At 27.9% G+C, this 22,348-nt stretch overlaps 1 protein-coding gene across 2 annotated transcripts in view; it reads left to right on the forward strand.

Moving 5' to 3' along the window:
- Positions 1-22,348, forward strand: part of LOC129962605 (uncharacterized) — a 294,801-nt gene that overhangs the window by 216,104 nt on the left and 56,349 nt on the right. For both annotated transcript variants that reach the window (XM_056076468.1, XM_056076553.1), the window contains exon 11: positions 20,148-20,290. In XM_056076468.1, coding sequence (XP_055932443.1) covers positions 20,148-20,290 — 143 coding nt within the window. The remainder of the gene's footprint in view (positions 1-20,147; positions 20,291-22,348) is intronic.

Here is a 22,348-nt window from a genome sequence, read left to right on the forward strand (position 1 = left end):
AAATTATATATATTTTTTTCTTTCATTATAGATCAGGTTAGATGGGTCATTAACTAACATCCAACTTTTGCAAAATTCCAAAAGTATAAAAAAATTCTGTAAGCAATTATAAAATGAGGTTTATACACTGTAATTAAGCTTACTAATTATATATACCATTCGAAAAATTATATAAATTCGTATTTATTTTATTTTGTCTAGCCAATGTTATTATATCTAGTCTATAACTTGTTTAAAAACAATTGGATCACCGAATCTTAGAATAGCAAAAATATAAAATTATTAGAATTTTTACAGATTATTCTATATTTAAAGAATTCAATCAAATTTTTGTGTTTGTTTTGTTTCATCTTTTTTTTATAAATTACAAAGAAAAATGATAAGCAACGTTTTATTTTTAGGTTTATTTGTATTAGAAAAGAATTATCCTTTCATGAAATTAAATAGTTCACATGACATTGCGCCCAGCCCTTTACAGTATAAGATTAAATTGCTCTTATCATTAAAAGAAACAATAGTTTTAAGAGGGCTTCCTGAATTTTGATTAAATCTTTGCTTATATTGTTATTATCGTGTCTAAATTATCAAATATATTAAAAAAACGTAATTTATAAAAAAATATACAATTTTATTTATATAAAGCTTTTTACATCAACTAACAGCAAACATAAGAAACTAATTAGACAGGAAAATTTGCCAAATAATAAAGGTTTTCAAACATTATAATTGCTATATTTTAGCTACATCATAGGATCCTTTAAGACTCCATTTATGCTGCTCATATGAATGATAGTACAATTAATTAAGCTGTTTTATCAATATATATTTTCCGTTTGCTTAAAGCTAATTTTCTACAATCTATATGTATAGAAACTATCCTATAATCCAACCCTTGAAGCTATAAGTCTAAATCTATAATTATTATTAAAAGATATGACAGTTTCACACAGGATTTCTGTATTTTTATTAAATCTTTGTTTACATTGTTTCATTTTATCTAAATTTATATTGTTATTATTGTATCTAAATTTTCAAATATATCAGTAAAATTTAAATTACGAAAAAAAGTTACAATTTTTTTAATATGAAACTTAAGACTAAAACAAATATAGATAACTAACAGACATTGATAACTAACAAAAAATTATAATTTTATAACAAGAAGATTTTTTTATTTCAACTAACAGCAATCACAAGAAACTAATTAGACAAGACATTTTGCCAAATAATAAAAAAATGCCAAATAATTTGCCAGAAATAAAATAATTATATTGTAGTTGTCATATTCTAGTCACAAATGATCCTTCAAGACTCAATTTATGCTGCTCATTTGAATGATAGTACAAATTACAGCCATTAGAAAAGTATAGTCATATGGATTTTAGTACAATTCATTTAAATATTTTATCAATATATTCTTTCCTTTTGCTAGATGCAAATGCTCCTATAATCTTTTGTTGTCGTAAAAACCGATACATACATGTAATTATTCTCTTACTTATATATCTTTGATAACAGAATTAATTAAAAAATAATTTTACGTAATTAAGTGGACTTAATAGACTCATAACTAATTTTTGCCATAATTAACGTATTGTAAAATGGTATCTACTAGAATATATATCCTTTTACTATAAATTATCTAGACAAAATATATTAAGTGTGATTGTTTTGATTCTTATCAGTGATAACATAATTGAAGATTTCTAAAATAAACATTTGATTCCGTTATTTTATTAACGAGAATTTTTGAAATACTCGCTAATAAAAAGTTTCAGAAATAGTCTTTAAAATTATTTTTATTAATATTTGATACTAACTCTGATATACGAACACAGTTAATATGATTGGGAATCAATCATCATTTTACAAACGTCAGATTCTCTTTTGAAAACAGTATACAGTTACGTTTCTTGTTTCAAACTGAAATAACAATAATCTGTTCCATGCAGACAGACATATGCATATATTTTCTTGATATTTTATCTTTCTCTGTGTATTTATATGGCTATTACTGCCTATTTCATTCGGTACTTAAAATAAAAATATGATGCCCATTTTTTTGTGGAAGAATTATACGTATGAATAGGTTCAGCATAAGAAAAAGAATGGTTTCAAATATTAAGAACTATTATTAACTTTATAGCATCTATTACTCTAGAAATATCTCAATGATAGTTTTTTCCTTTCTGTCAAAACATTATTTGAAAGAAAATATAATATTTCCAATTCTTTTTATGGTTTTGAAGTTGTAACGAAGTTAATGATAAGATAAAATTCACATTTTTCTATTGAAACTCAGTTTATGGCTATGCAATCACACGATTAGTGAATTAGTGGAACACTATTTTTACAGTTCTATGTGTTCTTTTTTCTGTTCCAATACTTTTCATGTTTCAAGAGGATAGTAATTTCGTGAAGTCGTGAAGAATAAAACAACCCTTTCCGCAGTAAAATTGCTGGCAAAAGATATTATGACATTTTCAAAGTAGTTTTAAAGCATCTTTTAAAGGATAACGCAGAAGCGTTACGTTTATCCAGGCGCCAACATTTTAGAAATAAAAAGAATACTTGCATATGTAAATGAAGGATTTTGTTTTAAAATGTATCTTTTTATTCTATCCTTTAGCAAATCTTTGCATTAATTTTTTTTAAATATGGAACGGGAGAAAAACTGGAAATTTTAAATATTCCTTTTATTTTTATTGTTGTTTTAAAAAGAAGAAATGTAATTCGATACTCGCGGCTGCGCATCTTTTTTAAAAAAATAAAATCAAGATAATTTTCGTTTCACGTCTTTTATTTGTATTTCCAAAATCTAGTGTGTTTTCTATTCGCTTAGTCATACATTTAAGAACAATGACCTTATCCGTACAGGGTGGGGGAATGGAAGGTCAAATTGAAGGGTTTTTCTCATCACTTCATTTTGATTGATTGGATTCAAAATATGATACATATATGCATTTTTCCTGTTAGGTCTACATAATCATAGACATAATGTCTTAGCCATAATCATCTTTATAATAGTCATAGTCATAATCATTGTCATAATAGTCATAGTCATAATCATTGTCATAATAGTCATAGTCATAATCATTGTCATAATAGTTATAGTCATAATCAGATTTATAATAGTCCTAGCCATAATCATCTTTATCATAGTCATAGTCATAATCATTGTCATAATAGTCATAGTCATAATCATTGTCATAATAGTCATAGCTATAATCATTGTCATAATAGTCATAGCTATAATCATTGTCATAATAGTTATAGTCATAATCAGATTTATAATAGTCCTAGCCATAATCATCTTTATCATAGTCATAGTCATAATCATTGTCATAATAGTCATAGTCATAATAATTGTCATAATAGTCATAGCTATAATCATTGTCATAATAGTCATAGCTATAATCATTGTCATAATAGTTATAGTCATAATCATAGTCATAATTTTCATAGTCCCAAACATATTCATAATAGTCATAGTCATAATCATTGTCATAATAGTCATAGCTATAATCATTGTCATAATAGTTATAGTCATAATCATAGTCATAATAGTCATAGTCCCAAACATATTTATAATAGTCATAGTCATAATCATTGTCATAATAGTCATAGCTATAATCATTGTCATAATAGTTATAGTCATAATAGTCATAGTCCCAAACATATTTATAATAGTCATAGTCATAATCATATTTATAATAGTCATAGTAGTAGTCATGATCAAAGTCATAGTCAAATCTAATTCATCTAATCCTTTTAATTTTAGTTTCTTGTTAACAAGCAGACCGATCTGCTGATGGAGACAATAAATTCCTAAATTGACTTCTTTGCCACAAGGTGATCTGATTGTGGATAATCACACGATTAATGAATTAATGGAATACTAATTTTACATTTCCATATATACTTTTTTATAATCCATTGTTTTTCGGGCTTTCAAGGCTTTACTCTAACAGAAATGTACTTTACTCTAACATCTTTACTCTAACAGATGCGTTTTCTTTAAATTTCACGCATTTTCATGAAAGTATAAAACACAATTTCAAACACGAAGCGCAATTTGCTACATTTTAAATTTAAAATTATTAAATGAATTATAATTTTGGAAATTTCCTATTAACAAAAGCCTAAATTATTATTTTTTCATTGAAAGAGACAAATTTACTGTCTTGCACTCTTTTTTAATTTCTTTCTTCAGCTTTGTTCAATTATTAACGCGTTATTTGCTAGAGAGTGACAGGAGATTAAATAAAAGGTTTGTGCGTCTTTTCTCCTTTGTTCCAAATTCGGTGAAATGAGATTTAACTGAATGTGATGGTTGTCGATCTTTTGCTACTGAACATTGTCACGTTTCATGGAATGGTGTCAAGTGACAATGCATGATGATTGAATGGCCGTTCTTCAGAAAAAAGATTGCAAGTAAATTATCAATCATTGTCAAAATTCCTTTATTCCTTTTTTTTATATCTTCTTGTATATTTTTTTCGTTGATCGAAACAGGGGCTTTAAGAAATTGCTTCTAATTCACATTCTGACGGCACTAATGAAAATAAGATATAATCAATTTTCGGTATAACGCATTAGCTGATTAAAAGATTCAAGAATAATTTTGTTTTTGATAGCAAATATAAAAGAATTAAATAACTTATCAATTCGGAAAACATGTCCTTTGTATTAATTTATTTCTTTGCAACAACCTACTTCAATTATTTCTAAATTGCACCTTTATTTATACATAATATTTTATTCATTTTGTACTGTATGCTATCCGATTCTCTTCCTCTTACATTTCCCGCTTCTGTGTATCACGTAAATGAAGCAATACAATATTTAGAAATGAGGACTAAAGTAATGAAAACATAATTTATATAAGTATAATGTTAGCTTTTTGAAATTTTGAAATCTAGTGTAGCTATACCCGTAATTTCAAAAAAATAAAATTATAAATTATTGACCAAATATTTCTGAATATTTATATACATAAATATTTATTATACAATAAAAATAATTAGAATGTGAATGATGGAATAAATAATTTATTAGAATTTAAATGGGGCAAATAACATCAAATTTTGAGACGAAATGCATTTTTAAATAATTATATTGAATGCAGTATTTCGTTTCTTAGTTTATACATTTTATATTTAAAAAAATAGGAAAAATTAACTTTTGAAATTTCTATTGCAAAAGTTATTTATTAAAAGTTATTTTATTATTCTGCAGAAGGATTATTTTTGTTGTAAAATTTTATGAAAATATAAGTTTTAAAACTTGATTCAATATATTAAAATTTATTGGCATGTTCCCGATAACGAAAAAATAATAAAAATCTGTAGTAAATAAAAAAAAAACATTTTGCAATTAAAGCTGAATTAAATTTTTGTGTGCCCATATATAAAAATTATTTTTAATGCAGATTCAAAAATATTGACAGTATTTAAACATAAATCAGTGCTCTTAAAATGCAATTCTAAATCAAAGCCCTCGAAAATTATTATTATGTGCAAATAAATAATTAATAACTGTAGTGAATTTATTTCCATTTTAATGCAATAAAAGTAAAAGTTAAGAATATTAAATATGATATAATGTGAAAATCCGAAACATACATTATATATTTCAGTATAAATTGCAAGTTAATTTATTTAAATCCAAAAATTTTCTAGAAAAAATAGATTTAATGCATCTATGATATTTAAAACTTTATTAGGACAAAAAGATTTAAAGTACTGTTACGATAATTTCATAATATTATCCAATATTTAGAATATAGGATAAAATCGTGGATATAGTCTCTTGTGCTAAAAGGAGAAATACTGAAATATAATTTTCCCATCCAGTGCGAAGAATTTTATGTAGATGCACATAAGTTTTAAAAAAACATAATGCAATATAATAAAATGCAAAAAAAAATATATATTGCATTCCCATTTTAAATTAAAATAAAAATATCGAGTTTCAAAATAACTGCAAAATAAAATAAAATTTAAAAATTTTTGTAATAGATTCCTTTAATTTCTTAGATAAAAATTTCAAAAAAAATAATCAGCGGAAAATCGCTACATTTTTTTCAAAGTTCTATAATAAAAGATTTAAAATATAAACTGGAATATTAAAAATCGAATATTATTAAATTTGAATTAAATCAAAGGGATTTTTAAAAAAATAAAAACATCGACATTTTGGCTTCAAACATCTGGCTAATAGGTGATGCATATCATTGGTACCTGTTTAAGTGTTTGATTTCTTATGTAAAGAAAAAGGAAAAAAAGAAAAATTAAATCGTTTTTATTTAGTCACGAATGTTAAATGTAACTTGTGGTGGAATGAAGATCATTATGATCCGTGCAGTGGAAGCAAGAGAACCCATGTTTTCAGGAAAATTTCTTTAATAATCACATTTCACATAAAAATAAACACAAAACTTGAAAGATAAGACAAGACATTAAAGCTCGCACCTTAACAGAACAGCATCTCATCTCCTCAATTACAATCGCAATGCACTATGGGATGCGTACATAATCAGGCATCTCCATCTAATATCCAAAAAAGAAAACATTTAGTGGCAATATTTTCTGTATTATGTAGGGTTGCAGGAAATGTATTAATTTAATTATTGTAATTTTATATTATTTTTAAAAATTTATTCCGTACTGGCCAAATTTTAAAATCAGCTGGCTCATGTTGCTAAATTGGTTGAACTTGCTTTCAATTAAATCTCTTATACATAAGTTAATATTTATGATTCCTTCAAGAAATTAATTCCAAATTGGGACAGATATCAAAGCCACGTTATTTTAAAAGCCTTGCACCTGCTTAAGATATTGTGTCAATGAACCAACCTAATATAATCAAATATAGTGACATAATGCTATTTTAAATGTTACAATCAAGATAACCTGTCTTCTAACTTTTAATTTTTTATTTCTAATGTAAACAATCCAGATAATACATAGAATTCGTCCTCTTTAGCTTTTCACAATGTAAGAAAACCATGCTATTAATTATTTGATGGGACAATGAAAATGGTTTGAATTTTATTTCTGCAATAAAATGATCTACTGTTGAAAATTATGCAAAATACCATTTTTAATAAAATGGAAAATTCAGGGGAAGTATTGAATTGAATAACGACAATTGAATTGATATCATTAAAAAGAAAAGTATTTAAATATTAAAAGGATCTAAAAATCAGTTTTGTGCAATGCTATTTTTGGGAGCTATTATGGGAAAAAATCAATGCTTCATTTTTATTAAATTAAAATTTTAAAAAAACATCAAAAAATATTCTGATATCCATTTCCACCATCTACAGTATATCTGTACCAAATTTGGTGGTCCTTTGTCTAACATACAGTCAATACATACACACCTTCAACTTTATTACTGGACGAGATAAATTATATTCCATTACGATTTTTTTTATCATAAGACAAAACTTTTAGCTAAAATTATAGCAGTAGCTCATGAATGTATTAATATTACTTTTAAGATGTTATTAAATTCAATTAATATAGCTCGTTTACATAAGAAATCCATGTAATTTCACCTACAGTATGTTTCATTCCAAGTCCAAAATATATAGTTAATGAATACACAGAACATATATAGTTAATGTACTACGTAGAAAATACACGCTTTAATCCGAATGTAGTATCTTATTAAGACTAGTACAAATAGACCGCCATAATCTAAAGTCTGCAATGTTTCTGCAACTGATTGATAAAATCTTTTTTTTTATCAGCTAGTGAAGGATTCTAAACAGAAGGAATCTACGATATTCAGGATCTTCTTACTTAAGAGAAAACAAACGATTTAATCTACAAACAACATTCCTTGTCGATGTAGGATACTTTTTTATATATATTCTTGAACAAACTCTACTGTCTGAACGCAAACAAAACAAGAACCTGATGTTGATAAATTGTGTTTCTACAAGTCAACATCCAAAAGAAAATCTTTCCAACTGATAAAGAAGAACTCTCCCCCTGTTTCCTTTGATAAGTGGTTTGTGTCTTGAGGATAAAAACTAACACAACCACCCCAAACTCTTTATCATTCGCCTATCAACCACACTTCCACACTTGCTACCAGTCCCATCTGCAACGGAGCAGATCCAGATGGATGGCTAAACCCATTCCTCACTGCCAGGAAAGAATGATAAATAAAAAAAATCCGGATTAATTCTCATGAAAAAAACAACACCGACGACCCTGGGAATTAAAGTATTTCTGCGGTGTCAGAGTTCAACGCCGGGGATGTTGTAGCACTAATGACCGATGAGCGTGTTTGTTCGGAAGATAACATCCTTAACACAGCGAACAATGCTTCGGCAACTTTTTACTTGTTTCTTCTCAACGCAATCTAATTGAAGAAGAAATCTTTGATTCGGGTTCGTTAGGATCTTTCCTCCGAAATTAGTTTAACCAAGTATACAGAAGAATAATGCCTTTGTGTTAGAAACTAACAGCAGATATCTAGTTGTGATGTATGTATACAGTTATTTTTGCCCAAATTTTTATTCTGGGATATCGAAAGTATTACTCACTTCATGTTTCAAATGACCAATTTATAAAGTTGAAGTGGGGACATTTATTTCAAAGATATTACATTAGTAATGCTAATTTAAATTTTTTAAAGGATATTTGTATTTCTAATCCGAAATATTGTATTACGATAATATTTTAGGCTGGGATATTTATTTATTTAACTAATCACAATATTTATTTTTTGATTTACCATACCGGCATCATCTACCTACCGAAATTTGTATACGGCAAATATTCTCAAAATATACATGTAACACCATACGCAATCTATTCAATGCAATCTATTTTTTTTAAATTAGCACCGTAAAACTGAAATACTCGAGACGCATGCCAACATTCAGAAAAATTTAGAAAATATTGAAAAAAATAGTAGATCAAGACTAACAATTAAAGTACGAATTAATATAGAATACAAAGGTAAAAATAATAATACAGAAGAAATTTATATAAATAATAACACAGAGGAAACTGATAGAAAATAATAATGCAGAGGAATCTGATAGAAAATAATAATGGAGAGGAAACTGATAGAAAATAATAAAGGAGAGGAAACTGATAGAAAATAATAATGCAGAGGAATCTGATAGAAAATAATAATACAGAGGAAACTGATAGAAAATAATAATACAGAGGAAACTGATAGAAAATAATAATGCAGAGGAATCTGATAGAAAATAATAATGGAGAGGAATCTGATAGAAAATAATAATACAGAGGAATCTGATAGAAAATAATAATACAGAGGAAACTGATAGAAAATAATAATGCAGAGGAATCTGATAGAAAATAATAATGGAGAGGAATCTGATAGAAAATAATAATGCAGTGGAAACTGATAGAAAAAAATTACAGAGGAAATTTATAGAAAATAATAATGCAGATGAATCTGATAGAAAATAATAATGAACAAGAATTAAAAAATAAATAAATGGAAATTGAATATACCTTCACTTTATGTACTCATTTTTAGAACATTAGAATACGCGCTGGTTATTTTGAGCCAAACTGTCGGGCATTCAGTCTTTATCTTCCTGGCCACCTGTGTAAAAATAAATGGTCAGAGTATATGGATATTTTTCTTGAAATATGTTCTATTTAAGTCACAAATGCGATTTTTTATATGTAAAACCAAATTTAAATCCTTTGTTCTATGCTTTTTCTGTATTCATTTCGGTTTTTCTCATACAAAAATTATTATGTAAATAATTTTTTTAAAAAAATTTCGAAAGAATAAAAAAATCCATGTTTTACATATACTTTATTTTTGAAATTTTTTGGAAAAAGAAACTTAAACATATAGCTTTGAAAATTCATAACTTTTGTCTTTTATATTTATATACATACTCAAAAAACGGTTTTTATAATTTTTTATTTAGAAAAAAAGTAATTTTTAACAAAATTTCTACATAATTTATTCATATTATAGGAGAATGAATTTTATGTAATGATTTGTTATCGCTCTCACGAGAAAGAAAAGAATTTCGATCAGATTTTCTAGAGTATCCAGAATCTGCGTTTTGTTCTAACTCTGTATCACAATCACATCCCAAAATTTCATAAATATTTCATGAATTTTAACTATCATCATTTTCACTATCACTAAGAACGTTTGCGAGAAAATCTATGAATCTGCTGTTTATGATTGTACACTGTCATATTATCCGTAACATTAAAAGAATCTGAAACGCTAGTACACGCAGCGGTTAATTTGTTCAAAATACTCTATTAAAAAATGAGATATATTGTTTCATTGGCTTCTGTTTTTTGATCTTCTTCTTCTATCTCTTACATGAAGGTATGAAAATAACAGATATAAACGTTTACAAATTCTTAGAATTTCTAAACAAAAGAGAAACGATGGGGTCAAATAGACCTCGCTATATACAAACGAGATATAAAAAGACACATAAATATATCTACCGCACACTCTGAAATCTTAAAATAAATGTTCTGTTTAGAACACTCCTTGGAAAATTTTTGAACTAGAGCACAAAAAGAGAGTTTTTAATCGAGCATTCCGATTTAATTGAGCGCTTCGCTTTTATGATTCCAAACTCGGTTATTTCAAAAGAAGGCATTTAGAATCGTCTTCTATTGCTCTACAATTTCCCTTCTCACTCTTATTTAGGCTTGAGTAATTGAAATTTATCTTATATTTAAAATATCCTAGTTTTAAAATTTGTTATTACAGTGATACGTGCATTCAAAAAAGTGTATTTAGTAGCGTCACAATTTGCCCGAGTATAAATGAAATAGTTAAAAGAGTAAAAGATATAATTCTGTTTTATATGTAAAAATGATTCCAAAAAATTATTCAAATTGGAAAAAAAAATTGTACTGATATGTAAATAGCATCACTGCAAAGCTTATTTCAGAGTTATTAAATAATGCAAATAATGTACTTGTGTGTAATATATTTTAAGGGTATTGAAATAAAATTATTTTTATTCAAATTCTAACTAAAATTTTGAAACCCCATTCATTTTGATCACTTATTTCTAAGTTTAAATAAATTATTAAAGATACTAGAAATAGACTCAACATTCTACAATGTAGAATGCTTTAAAAGATTGTTTCGCCATTCATATTTTCGAGATAATAATTATTATGTTACTATCAAATTAAAGAGTTGATATAAAACTTTTTTTAATAATGAGTTGGAATATGTAAACTTAAATGTAAAAAAATAACTGCGAATTAATTTAGAAATTGTAAGTTAAATTATTTAATCATTTCTGTACGAGACTTAACCATTTACTCTGCGTATTGATAGATTAAAATATTCTATCATTAAACATAATTAGGATTCTATTTTATCTGAGGAAATAATTTCAATTTCTTCTACTCAACCATTAGACTTATTCCATTTGTCATCATATTTTTACTGTTTCTTCATTTTTTATCCCTCATGTGATGATTACATATTCATTATTTTTAAAAAAAATCAGAAAATAATAGATAGCTTCTAGAAAAGATGAAAAGAACCGTTTGTGTTAGTTTTGCTATTTAATGCAGCATAGACATGCGTGGCTTTCACACCACTAAATTCTACCTAACATAATCGAACTTTGAATTCCTATTAACTGGAAATAAGATTGTGCTTTTCTATTTCTTTTTAAACATTCGTTGTTGAAAAGCTGATATAAGTACTCATCACTCTGTAACATTAAAAATGTTATGTCACAATGTCTAAAGCACTTTATTATCTGTATTAAGTAAAAGTGGAAATAATTATAATACCTTTATAAATTTTAGAGTTTTGAAAATTAATGCAACCTTGAAAAGCACAAATCTTATATGTTTCTGTTGAACAAATTTGAGTTGCGTTGCAAGTTTCAATAGGCCACATAATTGCAGACCACATCAGATTCTATATGATATGTAGTTGAGAGTTAATCCCTTTCTGTGAATACTCTGAAGAAAATATCTCTTAAAATATTTCATCTATTTGAAATATAATACAAAAAGTTGAATTAATTAAAAAATATGTAAGTTATATTAAATCCGATTTCGTTATAATATGGAGACTATTTTTGTAACCTTGTGATTTTAAACGGGGGTTAAATGGTGGAGAAAACACTTAAATGTACAAATCCATCTCCAAGCGCCCGCTTCACATTAGCAGGAAAGTATTCCGATTTCAGTGGAAGACAGTTTCGAGCCTATTACCTTGCGATAACAATGTCATGAAGATATGATATCCTTTTTCTCAAATAATAGGAAGTTTTATGAGTGGATAATGGCTTTAAATTAGAAATTTGACACCTGTAAATAATGTTTAAAAGTGGTGATCTAGAATACATAAATTAAAATTATAAAAAAATTTCATACAGTAAATATTACAAAAAATTCTACTATTTATAAAATAAGAAAAATGTCTGGCAATTTTAAAATAAAAGTGGATTGATAATTGATAAATTCGTTTATTTGGATTTCATTTTAATTGTATACAACAAATTCATATTATTATCTTAGTATAAAAATAATTAACATATTTATATCATTTTAGAAAAATATTTTTATCACAAAATTATTAATGATTAGCTAATGACATTTCGAAAATTCTGATATATATATATATATATATATATATATATATATATATATATATATATATATATATATATATATATATATATATATATATATATATATATATATATATATATATATATATATATATATATATATATATTCATATATATTCTTTTCCTAAATTATTCTTTATTGGTACCTACATTTTTCTAAAATTGTAATTTTCTTTATTGAGAATTTGTATTTACTTATATTAGCAATATATATTAAGTGCAATCTATACTATTCATTATATTGGTCCCATTGATGGATTTATTCCTTTAAAGAGTTAAGCTGTAAATAGAAACAAGAAGAATTGTAAATCCAGCAAAACATACATTTTTCACCGTTCTAGTGCGACCTACATCCCCCAAAGCAATTAAATGAAAATAGAACTCAGACAAAATATATCAATCACAACAAACATTTAGAGATAAAAAAAGAAATAATAGGGCTAACATATGCTTCCGTTCTCTTGCCAGAGAACATGCCAGAGCAAACAGAAAAACGGCCTAGCTATAAAATACCTTCCCTTCAATTACGCTCGCTCTTACCACAGTTTTACAGCCCCGGCATCTAGTAGTAAAAACAGCCAAAAGGGGACTTAAAACAAGGAATACGGGTGTCTTTAAATTTAACGGCGAATACCAGAAAGAAAGGAGACTTCATGGAAAAAAACGATTCACAAAAAAAGATGGAAGAAAGGGAGGGGGGCGAATAAAGCCTGATCTATCTATTTGTGCAGACCTAAAGCCTGATTCTTGGAGCATTTTATTGTCGGGAGGATTTTTTGCGATTACACCCAGGACTGTCCCACTTATTGTCAACTTTTACGAGATAATAATGTTTTCAAGAGTTGTCTGAGAGGAATTTTATTTTAGTCTCGAATGTTTTGCTGTTGTTATTTTCCTTTTTCCTGTCGTCCTGATGCGAGGGAGATCCAAAGAGAAAAATTGTTTCCCCAGTAAATGGGCGGATGTTTTGTGTTTCCTTTTTTGTTTATCATGGGACACTTTTTTGCTTCCTTTTTCCTTCCGTTATTTTTTATCATATCGCATACCGTGAGGGACGAATGTTTACTTCTTAAACCATAAAATATTCCTCCGGGGTGTGCGGATCGTTGAGGTGTCATATTTCAGAGCAGATGAACAAAACGGCTTTTTTTGGTGGTGGGGGCTGAGGTATTAACAGTTACCAATGCAGGACGTATCCGGATGATATGCCAGGAACAATTCTGTTCTATTTTTCTTTTGCAGTTTTAAAATATCCTAGAAAATATTTAGATATAATAAGAAATAAGAAATGAAATAACCTAAATAATTCACATCTTTTAAAAAAGTAAAATGGCAATTAATTAATGTCATTAATCATTAGGCAGATAATTTATTTGGTTACTTATTAATTGCAGATAATTTATTTGTATTCTGATCTTTAACACATCGTACATGGGACAGTCATCATGATTTTATAATATAAGCTTAGGAAGGAAATCTGAAATATTTCTGAATATAAACTGACACATGCAGTTTAAATTAGTTGCCGTTTAATTTAAAATAACATAAAATCCAGATATATTTTCTAAAAAAAGAAACTGGGATCATTTTTATGGAAAAAAAAAGCAAGTATGATTACAATTAACAGAAAATTGACACGTGCTTTCTTATCAAATAAATTATAATATTGCTACGAAAATTCTAATTCTAAAACTCCTGGTTCACCTCAGTAATAAATAAAATATGTTTTATTTTAATTGAAAACTCAAAAGGCACCAAATAATAGAACACTGTCGAAGCATAAACAAAAACAGTACTTGCAATAAATGGCAGTACACAAGCAATAAACTGGAAACAAATAACCAAAACAACACAAAACAACTAAGAACTCTCAGAAAATTGAATTCGCAGAAATACTCACACCTCTAGAATTATCTGCTACTCTAAAATGACTATTTATTTGAGTTGAAATGAATTGCTTATTCGCTAATCAACTGAATAGTAATTGATTTTAGCACTGTCTCTCGGGTTTTTTTTTTTTTTTTTTGAGTTTTCATGACAGGGCAAAGAAGATTCTAAAAATCAACATAACTTTCGTCCTGCTTTATATATCGCCAAAATTCTTGCTTATTCTGGAATCTTCGTTTTGCCGCCAAGTAGCCGATATTATCGCCAAGCTGGGTATCATTGATTCAACTTCCATTCAGTATCATCGAATCTTTCTACAAAATTTCTTCTTTACCAAGATACTTATTGTGCTTGGAAGCGATCTCATAAATTCATAACAATGTTTTACTTGTTAAATAAGCTACCTAACAAATATTATTTATCTATAGACAGTTGTTTGGCTCCATTTATTTGCGTGAATGAGGGTCTTAGTATATGCATTTACTATATGGATGCAATAGGGGAACTTCATAACTACGTAATTCACAGTAGTAGCGAATTGCTCTTTTCTGAGTTATTCGATACCACTATGAATGGGTGAAATTATTATTAAAAGAGCAATTCTGCCTGAGCAATTATTTTTTTAATAATGATTTTATCCTTTTTAATTAATTATATTAATTTTTGCACTATCGAATGTGTTTAAATGCAGAACCTGATTTCATTGATGCTATTAATTAAAAAAACATCTAAAGAATAAATTATTGCAATTAAAACAATATTACAAAGTATTTGTGTTATTATTTTTCCTACTTGTGCAGAAAATATATTTTCAGGGCGAATAGTTATATTTATATCAAAGATTTATTTGAAAATTATATTTTAAGATAAAAATAACTATTAATTACGATTTTAGATAGTTACGGTTAATTTAAAGATATGCGATTTGAAATGACATCCTAGAAAGCAGATATATAAAGATAGACTGAAAATTAAAAAAAAAAGGAAGTAGTGAATTTTATTCGATTTTAATTTCTGTATCTAAGACAGTCTTCCCCCCGTGGGTTAAGATATTTCTCTTAATTATTAGGAATGGAAAAAATATTTCAGTTTCCGTAAATTGCGACTATAAGCAAATGTATTTTGAGGAGGCATATTTTTTTATATTATTATAAATCTTATTTCAGAGGCATATTTCTAGTATTATAAATCAATTTTATTTAATCAGTAACATTACTCAAAAACTGCAAGCTATGCAAAAGTGTATCATTTTATAATTAATTATTTTTTTATCTTGAGGACTTTATTATAAATCCTTGTCCTTGTTATCTTCCAAGACTTCTAGAACATTTTTGGTGAGAACAGGGATTTTTTTTTTCATTATACTTCCAATTTTATCTTGATTCTGGAGTCCGCATTTCCCCAAAGAAATCTAGAAGTATCACATTACAGTCACAGCTAAAATTTCTCAAGGGGTAGAAAAAAAATTAAAACTTTTCTCGCCTTTGAAGGAAATCGCCCATTTGAACCCTTTTTTAACGTTCTCCAAATAACCCATCTAACCCTTTTTACCACCTCTTAAAGATAAAATCCCAGCTCAGTCCTCTCAGAACACCTAACCTCGGCCTCCTTTTGTTGCATTAGAGTACAATAAAAATCACCACCTTTTTCTCTCCCCTTTAGTTTTATCTTTGCAAGAAACTCTACCCGTGGTCTCTGCCACCTAATCGCAAATGGGAGAACAAAGTTTTCTCCACACCCTATGTTTGAGATAACAAAAAAGAACTGGAGAAAGAATATGTTCCTTTCTTTTGTGCGGTACCGACAATGGGGTTTAGCCTCTTCAGAATACTCAGAGATAACATTCTGCTAGCTCCTGTTAGTCGATCTGTTAGTGCTGAAGAAAGGATTGCTGACGGTCTTAGCCAACAGAAAAGCTTTTATTGTGCTTGGTGAAGTAGAGAGAAAGTGTACTGGACGGATCACTTCAGACCAGGACAGACTGAATAAAAAAGTGCGCGTGTGTGTATATATAAGACATGCACTTTGACAGGTTTCTTTCAAAAGTTGTCCTGTCTTTGTCATTTCATTTTTGTTTAGCAACATGTTTAAAACTTTTGTAATTGAAATTTAGCAACTTTTTTAGCGAAATTATTGCCCTTTGTCAAGCAGACAGGAAACGCTTTTAATGGATCAGTTCAGACTGACTAAAAAAAGTGTCTGTTAAAACATATCTTTTGAAAAATTTCCGTCATGTGAAATAAAAAGCTTACTTTGTGTTTGAAAACACGTTTTAAGCTCTTGCTACTGAATCAGCAATTTGCTTAGCAAAATTATTGTCTTCGATCAAATAGACAGAAAGTTCACTCACTGGATAGATCAATTCAATACAATTCAGTCCGATAAATTCAGTTGATTATGTTAATTCTGATGTGATAAGACATGGTTCAGACTTTATATCTTTATTTGTATTTAGTGAAATGATTTCAGCTCTAGTTTCTGAATACATGTGCAAACTACACATCTATTTGATTCATTAGTAAAACTCACCATGACTGCAATTTATCAACAATAGCCACTTTCAATGGGATTTTTTGTATTTTATGAAATTACGAATTGCCTTCTCAATTTAGCTGATAACATCTGCCAGTTTTTTTATTGTTTCATAAGATAAATTGTTTAGAAAATTAAGCGTAATTTTTAATATTATTCATGTATTCATATATACATATTGCCGGGGCCTGGCATAGGGGCAGCGCATCTTCCCCGGTTCGGGCATGGTTGTTCTTCATCTGTGTTCTATCTGTGAGGTGTGTGAATGTGCCCCCCCCCCTGTAAAAAGGGATTGTGGAAGCGAATGTGTGAGATTCATCTTCATATGAGCTAGACGTCAGACTTCTGCCCTCGGGTGCTCAGGGGTCTTTACCCTCAGAAGCTACTGCACTCCCTTTCCGTGGTAAAGTGGACACGACATCATCCTCATTCGCATACATCGCGAAACCAAAAGTAAAAACGATTATTATATCTATCAGGTATCCTGTATTTTTTCATCAAATCAGCATTTTTATATGTAATCCTCCTATATGTATCCTCAGAAGCTACTGTACCCCCTTTCCGTGGTAACACGGACACGACATAATCAGATATACATATTTTTAGTACCTTTTAAGTAAGTAGTGGTTTTAAAAGAATAACAATCACTTACTAAAGATGCGAAACAAATATTCAAAGCTTATAAGCACTGATGAATGAGCTTTAGTTTGTATTGCTTGATATTGGCCAATTAAATGTAGTACTATCAATAATTTATTAAATTTATTTTCTGTGTTTGCTGACAGAAATATAAAATCTATTCTGTCTTTTTTTCTGAGACAAAAAATAATGATGCAAATAAAAAAGAACAAAAATATATATATATAAATAAATTATGCTACATTTTTAATATTCCATTACAAATAATGAAACTGAATACTGATGTTAATTATTGAAAAGCAGAAAATTACGGAAGAATCAAATGATGGCATAACCATTCAATATTCATGCAAAGGAGAATAAACACCGGAATTTATTACATAAATCACTATATAAAGAATTAATTTTTCAGCAATTCTAAATGTAATTAATGTTCTATTTTTCAGAAATTTATTCTGAAAAATATTTTTATTTAAGAATTTCTAATTTAAGCGCATTTTCAACATATAATATACCAATATTTATTATAATTTATGGAATTTCATCATAAATTAAGAGATTCATTTCAAGATCATCTATCGATTTTGAAATCAAGATTAATTTGCTCCGTCGTAACAATAAGCGAAAAATGCAACAGTTAACATATTTTTTCATAATATTACATATGATACAGGCAATTTAGGAAATCAATATTTGATATTCAATAATGAATATTGAATAATATTGAATAATAATGAATATTGAATAATAATGAATATTGAATAATATTGAATAATAATGAATATTGAATAATAATGAATATTGAATAATAATGAATATTGAATAATAATGAATATTGAATAATAATGAATATTGAATAATAATGAATATTGAATATTGATAATCAATATTGAAGTTTTATAAAATGCCTAGGCATTTTTTGACTCAGTATGTAATATAAAAATTATTTGAATTTAAAATATATTTTAATCAGAATTTATATACAGTACACTCCCGATTATCCGCGGAATTGGTTGGCGCGGCCGCCGCGGATAACAAAAATCGCGGATAATCCTAAAAAAGCTAAAAACGGGTATAGCAAAAGAGAAAAAAGTCATTCCAACTTTGAAAAATCGTTTTATATACAATAAAACGTAAAATAAACAGCAGGAAATGTTTAACTAACGCTTAATATTTTAGTATAGTACTCAAGTATATCACTCAAAACTAACCTAAAATGCATTTTGTTAATGAAAACAGAAAGTGCTTTGCACTTACGAGAGGCGTCAAGGATACACAGAAAAATTAATACATATGTACTGTTTTAATACTGTAATGTATTATGTAATTACAAACGCATAACTGTAAAACTACACCTTTTTGAAGAAATCAGTCATTTGTGTTTGCTTCTTGCTTTGGAAGCATTTTCTCTTTGCTTGGAAGAAAAAAAAAAAAGAAAAAAAAAAAAAAAAAACTTAACTTCGGCAGGCGCGGATAACCCGCCCGCGGATAATCGGGAGTCTACTGTATAACATTTAAGACATTCTAGAAAACCAAATGATCGAAAATTAAGAAACTGTCATGTTATTGTTGTTGTCACGTGACATGTGCAATAAAAAATAAGGGGGGAAGATTAGATTGGGTCGAAAGCACGCAGAACAGCCCTGACCACATCTTCAGCTTTATCTGAATAAAGAATATCCTTGGTGCACTCAACGTCTATTTTGAAGAGGGCCGAAATAATAAAACGGCAGCTAAAAATATGCTCGGGATCCAGGTGCACGTATGGACAGTGTCTGCTTTCTTCGTGGAGTCTGGAGCATATGATCCTCATGCCCCTCAGGTGTCCTGTTCTGAGTCTTGCAATTGTGGTTGTGATGTCTCTTTCAAAATTTAAAAGCTGTCATAATAAACTTCATTTATAGACTGCGTTCTATAGAAATACAAAAGTCATTACAAAAATATAATCAATAAAAACCATTTATTCGAAATATACAAAGAAAAACTTAGTTATATAAAGCACTGTTATCAAATGTTGCCGTTTTACCATTTAGCATTGTGTTGAATAAATCATGAATACCTGAATATTAATCGTTTTATAATTTACCTAAACATGAGAAGGGATTCGATAGAATAAAGGATTTCAAATTTTGCCCTTGAACACCACCTACATTCTTTGAAATAAAATGACACAGGGTTATTCGGCTTTTATTTCTATTTATTACTGTTTTCTCTTATGCTAAGAATGAAATTCAGATAAGTTACATCATCTGAGATGTTTGATAAAATGAATGGTGCCATAATGATATTATGAAACTTAATGGTAACTTAATAATAGGAATGAAAATTAATGGTGCAATAGATATGAGTGTGTTGAATAAATAGCTACATCAACTTTCATTTTCTTTAGTCTAGAAAGATAAATGAATGTATTCATAACAAAATATTTTTTTTGCAGGAATCCAGGTTCCAGTGACAAAACTCGAGGAAAACCTTCACTTCCAGATCTTTCGTTACATATCGTGGATATGAAGGGAGAAGAACGAGAAACGGTAGCCCTTGGAGAACTTTTGAGAGTCCAAGTTAGAATGTCAGATGAAGGTAAGTTGTTGCTTTCAGATTTAGTTCTGATATTTAAGAATAAAATATTTTTAAATAATTTTCATCAGTACAATTGAAATGTGGATTATAGCATAATAAAATTATAATAATAAGTTAGATATTATTTGAAAATTATGTTATATAAGATATAAAAATTGCTAAAATACTCTATTAAGGAGACTACTGAATTTAGAACGGGTAAATTTTATTTAGTTAGTCCTGGATGTTAGATACTCAATCAAAAAATGTTTTTTTTTTAATTTTAATTATATTTTTACTTAAAAATACACTGAAATGCAAAAATTCTACTTCAACGATTCTGGTGAATAATATAGAGAATGATTATTTTAAAGCCTCTTTAAAGCTGAAACCATTGGCATTTCAGTGATTTCGCTTTAATTTTCATCTTTTATTTTTTTACATGCTTGCTTCTAATTTTAATATTTTTTAGAATAATTATAGATATATTTTGCAATAATTTTCATTGTTTTTGGTTATTTGGTTAAGTTGCATATACATGCACCTTAAGATGATATCAAGTAGATTTTTGTGCGTTTATGCGATTTTTGTGAGTTTTAATTTTGTTATCGTTTCTTTAATTATGAATTAATTTTTGAAACACTTTGAAAACAGACAAATCAAACTTGAAATGTAACCAGGTTACAAAGCTACAAATTCGGATATTCTTTAAATCTCTTAAGTACGTAGTGAAGCACCTTTTTTTTCTCCTTGAGCAATGAGCGCCCCTTGTGGCTTTTTACAGAAGACAAGCAGTTGAACAGCAGACCTGCATCCTGAGGTCGACTTTTTCTCTATGCGCAACCCTTGCGCTAACGCCGAATGCTTTCGGCTGGAAACGGTGGAATCCCTCCGCCATACTGTTTTCTTTAACCTAATTTTCTATATGTGTCTATAATAATAAGTGTTTGTAAATTTTGTAGTGTAGCTGTGTTTGTGGAAATTAAAGATAGTGTGTTTAAAACAGGGCATTTCCTTAGAAAATCACAACACACCCACTATAATAGGTATTATGCAGTTTATGTGATGCAATATGATATGCTATGGATGAAAAAAGAAAAATAGCTGAGGAAATTGCAATGCCATTCTTAATTCGTATGATACTATCATCCGCGTCTTGTAATTGCCATAAGAATATATGATCATACTGTCAATATGAATATATGACAGAAAACGAATTATTTAAAATGTGATAAATATCGAGGGATTGTTGCTTCTGAATAGGATACATTAAATAAACAAGTAACATATAGATAGAAGAAAGCATAATTTACAATATCACATACATAAATGCATTATGATTGCAATTTTAGGCAAAATGTGTATATAAAAGTGGTGCTCTAAATGTTTAATAAATTTTTATTCTTTCAATTGAGATGTGTGGATTTCTTTCAAATTACTTTTTAAGACTATTTTTCATTACCTAGTAGTAGTTTTTTGATGATTTATTATTATTTTTTTTATCTCAGGTGGTAAAGATACGCATTTTAACCTTCTGAGTGTCAATTCTTTTCTAAATCTCTAATTAGGCACAACGATTGCAAACAAATTTAAATGGTTTTAAAACGAGGCAAATTGTTTTTAGATATTATACTATAACAGAATGATATAATTCAAATCTATATTAACAATAAGATTAGCACATTAACTAGCGAAAGTCGCGGCAGGTTGATGCAGCGGAAAATGGAATCCAGTCCAAATAAATAAATAAAAAGATAAGCATTTGAATTGTTAACATGACTTTTACGGTGAAAAATAAATTGCTTGTATCCATGTAAGTGTTAAATCTATTTTTTAACGTTTATAGCAATATTAAATCTGTTTTATTAAAAAAAAAAACCCTGAAATTTCACTTCAAGAAAGAGTTGACGACTGTCTGTCATTTTGTAAACTGCTATAAAATAATACACCATTAAAACATATATCAAAGGTCATTGAGGTCATATACGCTGATCTTAATTAACTTCATCTCTACGTTTCGATTTTTAAAGTCTTACTTGAGCGATCTCAAAGCAAGGTTTTAAATAGGATATTCTCACA

The sequence above is a fragment of the Argiope bruennichi genome, chromosome 1, assembly GCF_947563725.1.
Source record: "Argiope bruennichi chromosome 1, qqArgBrue1.1, whole genome shotgun sequence".
Taxonomy (NCBI): Eukaryota; Metazoa; Arthropoda; class Arachnida; order Araneae; family Araneidae; genus Argiope; species Argiope bruennichi.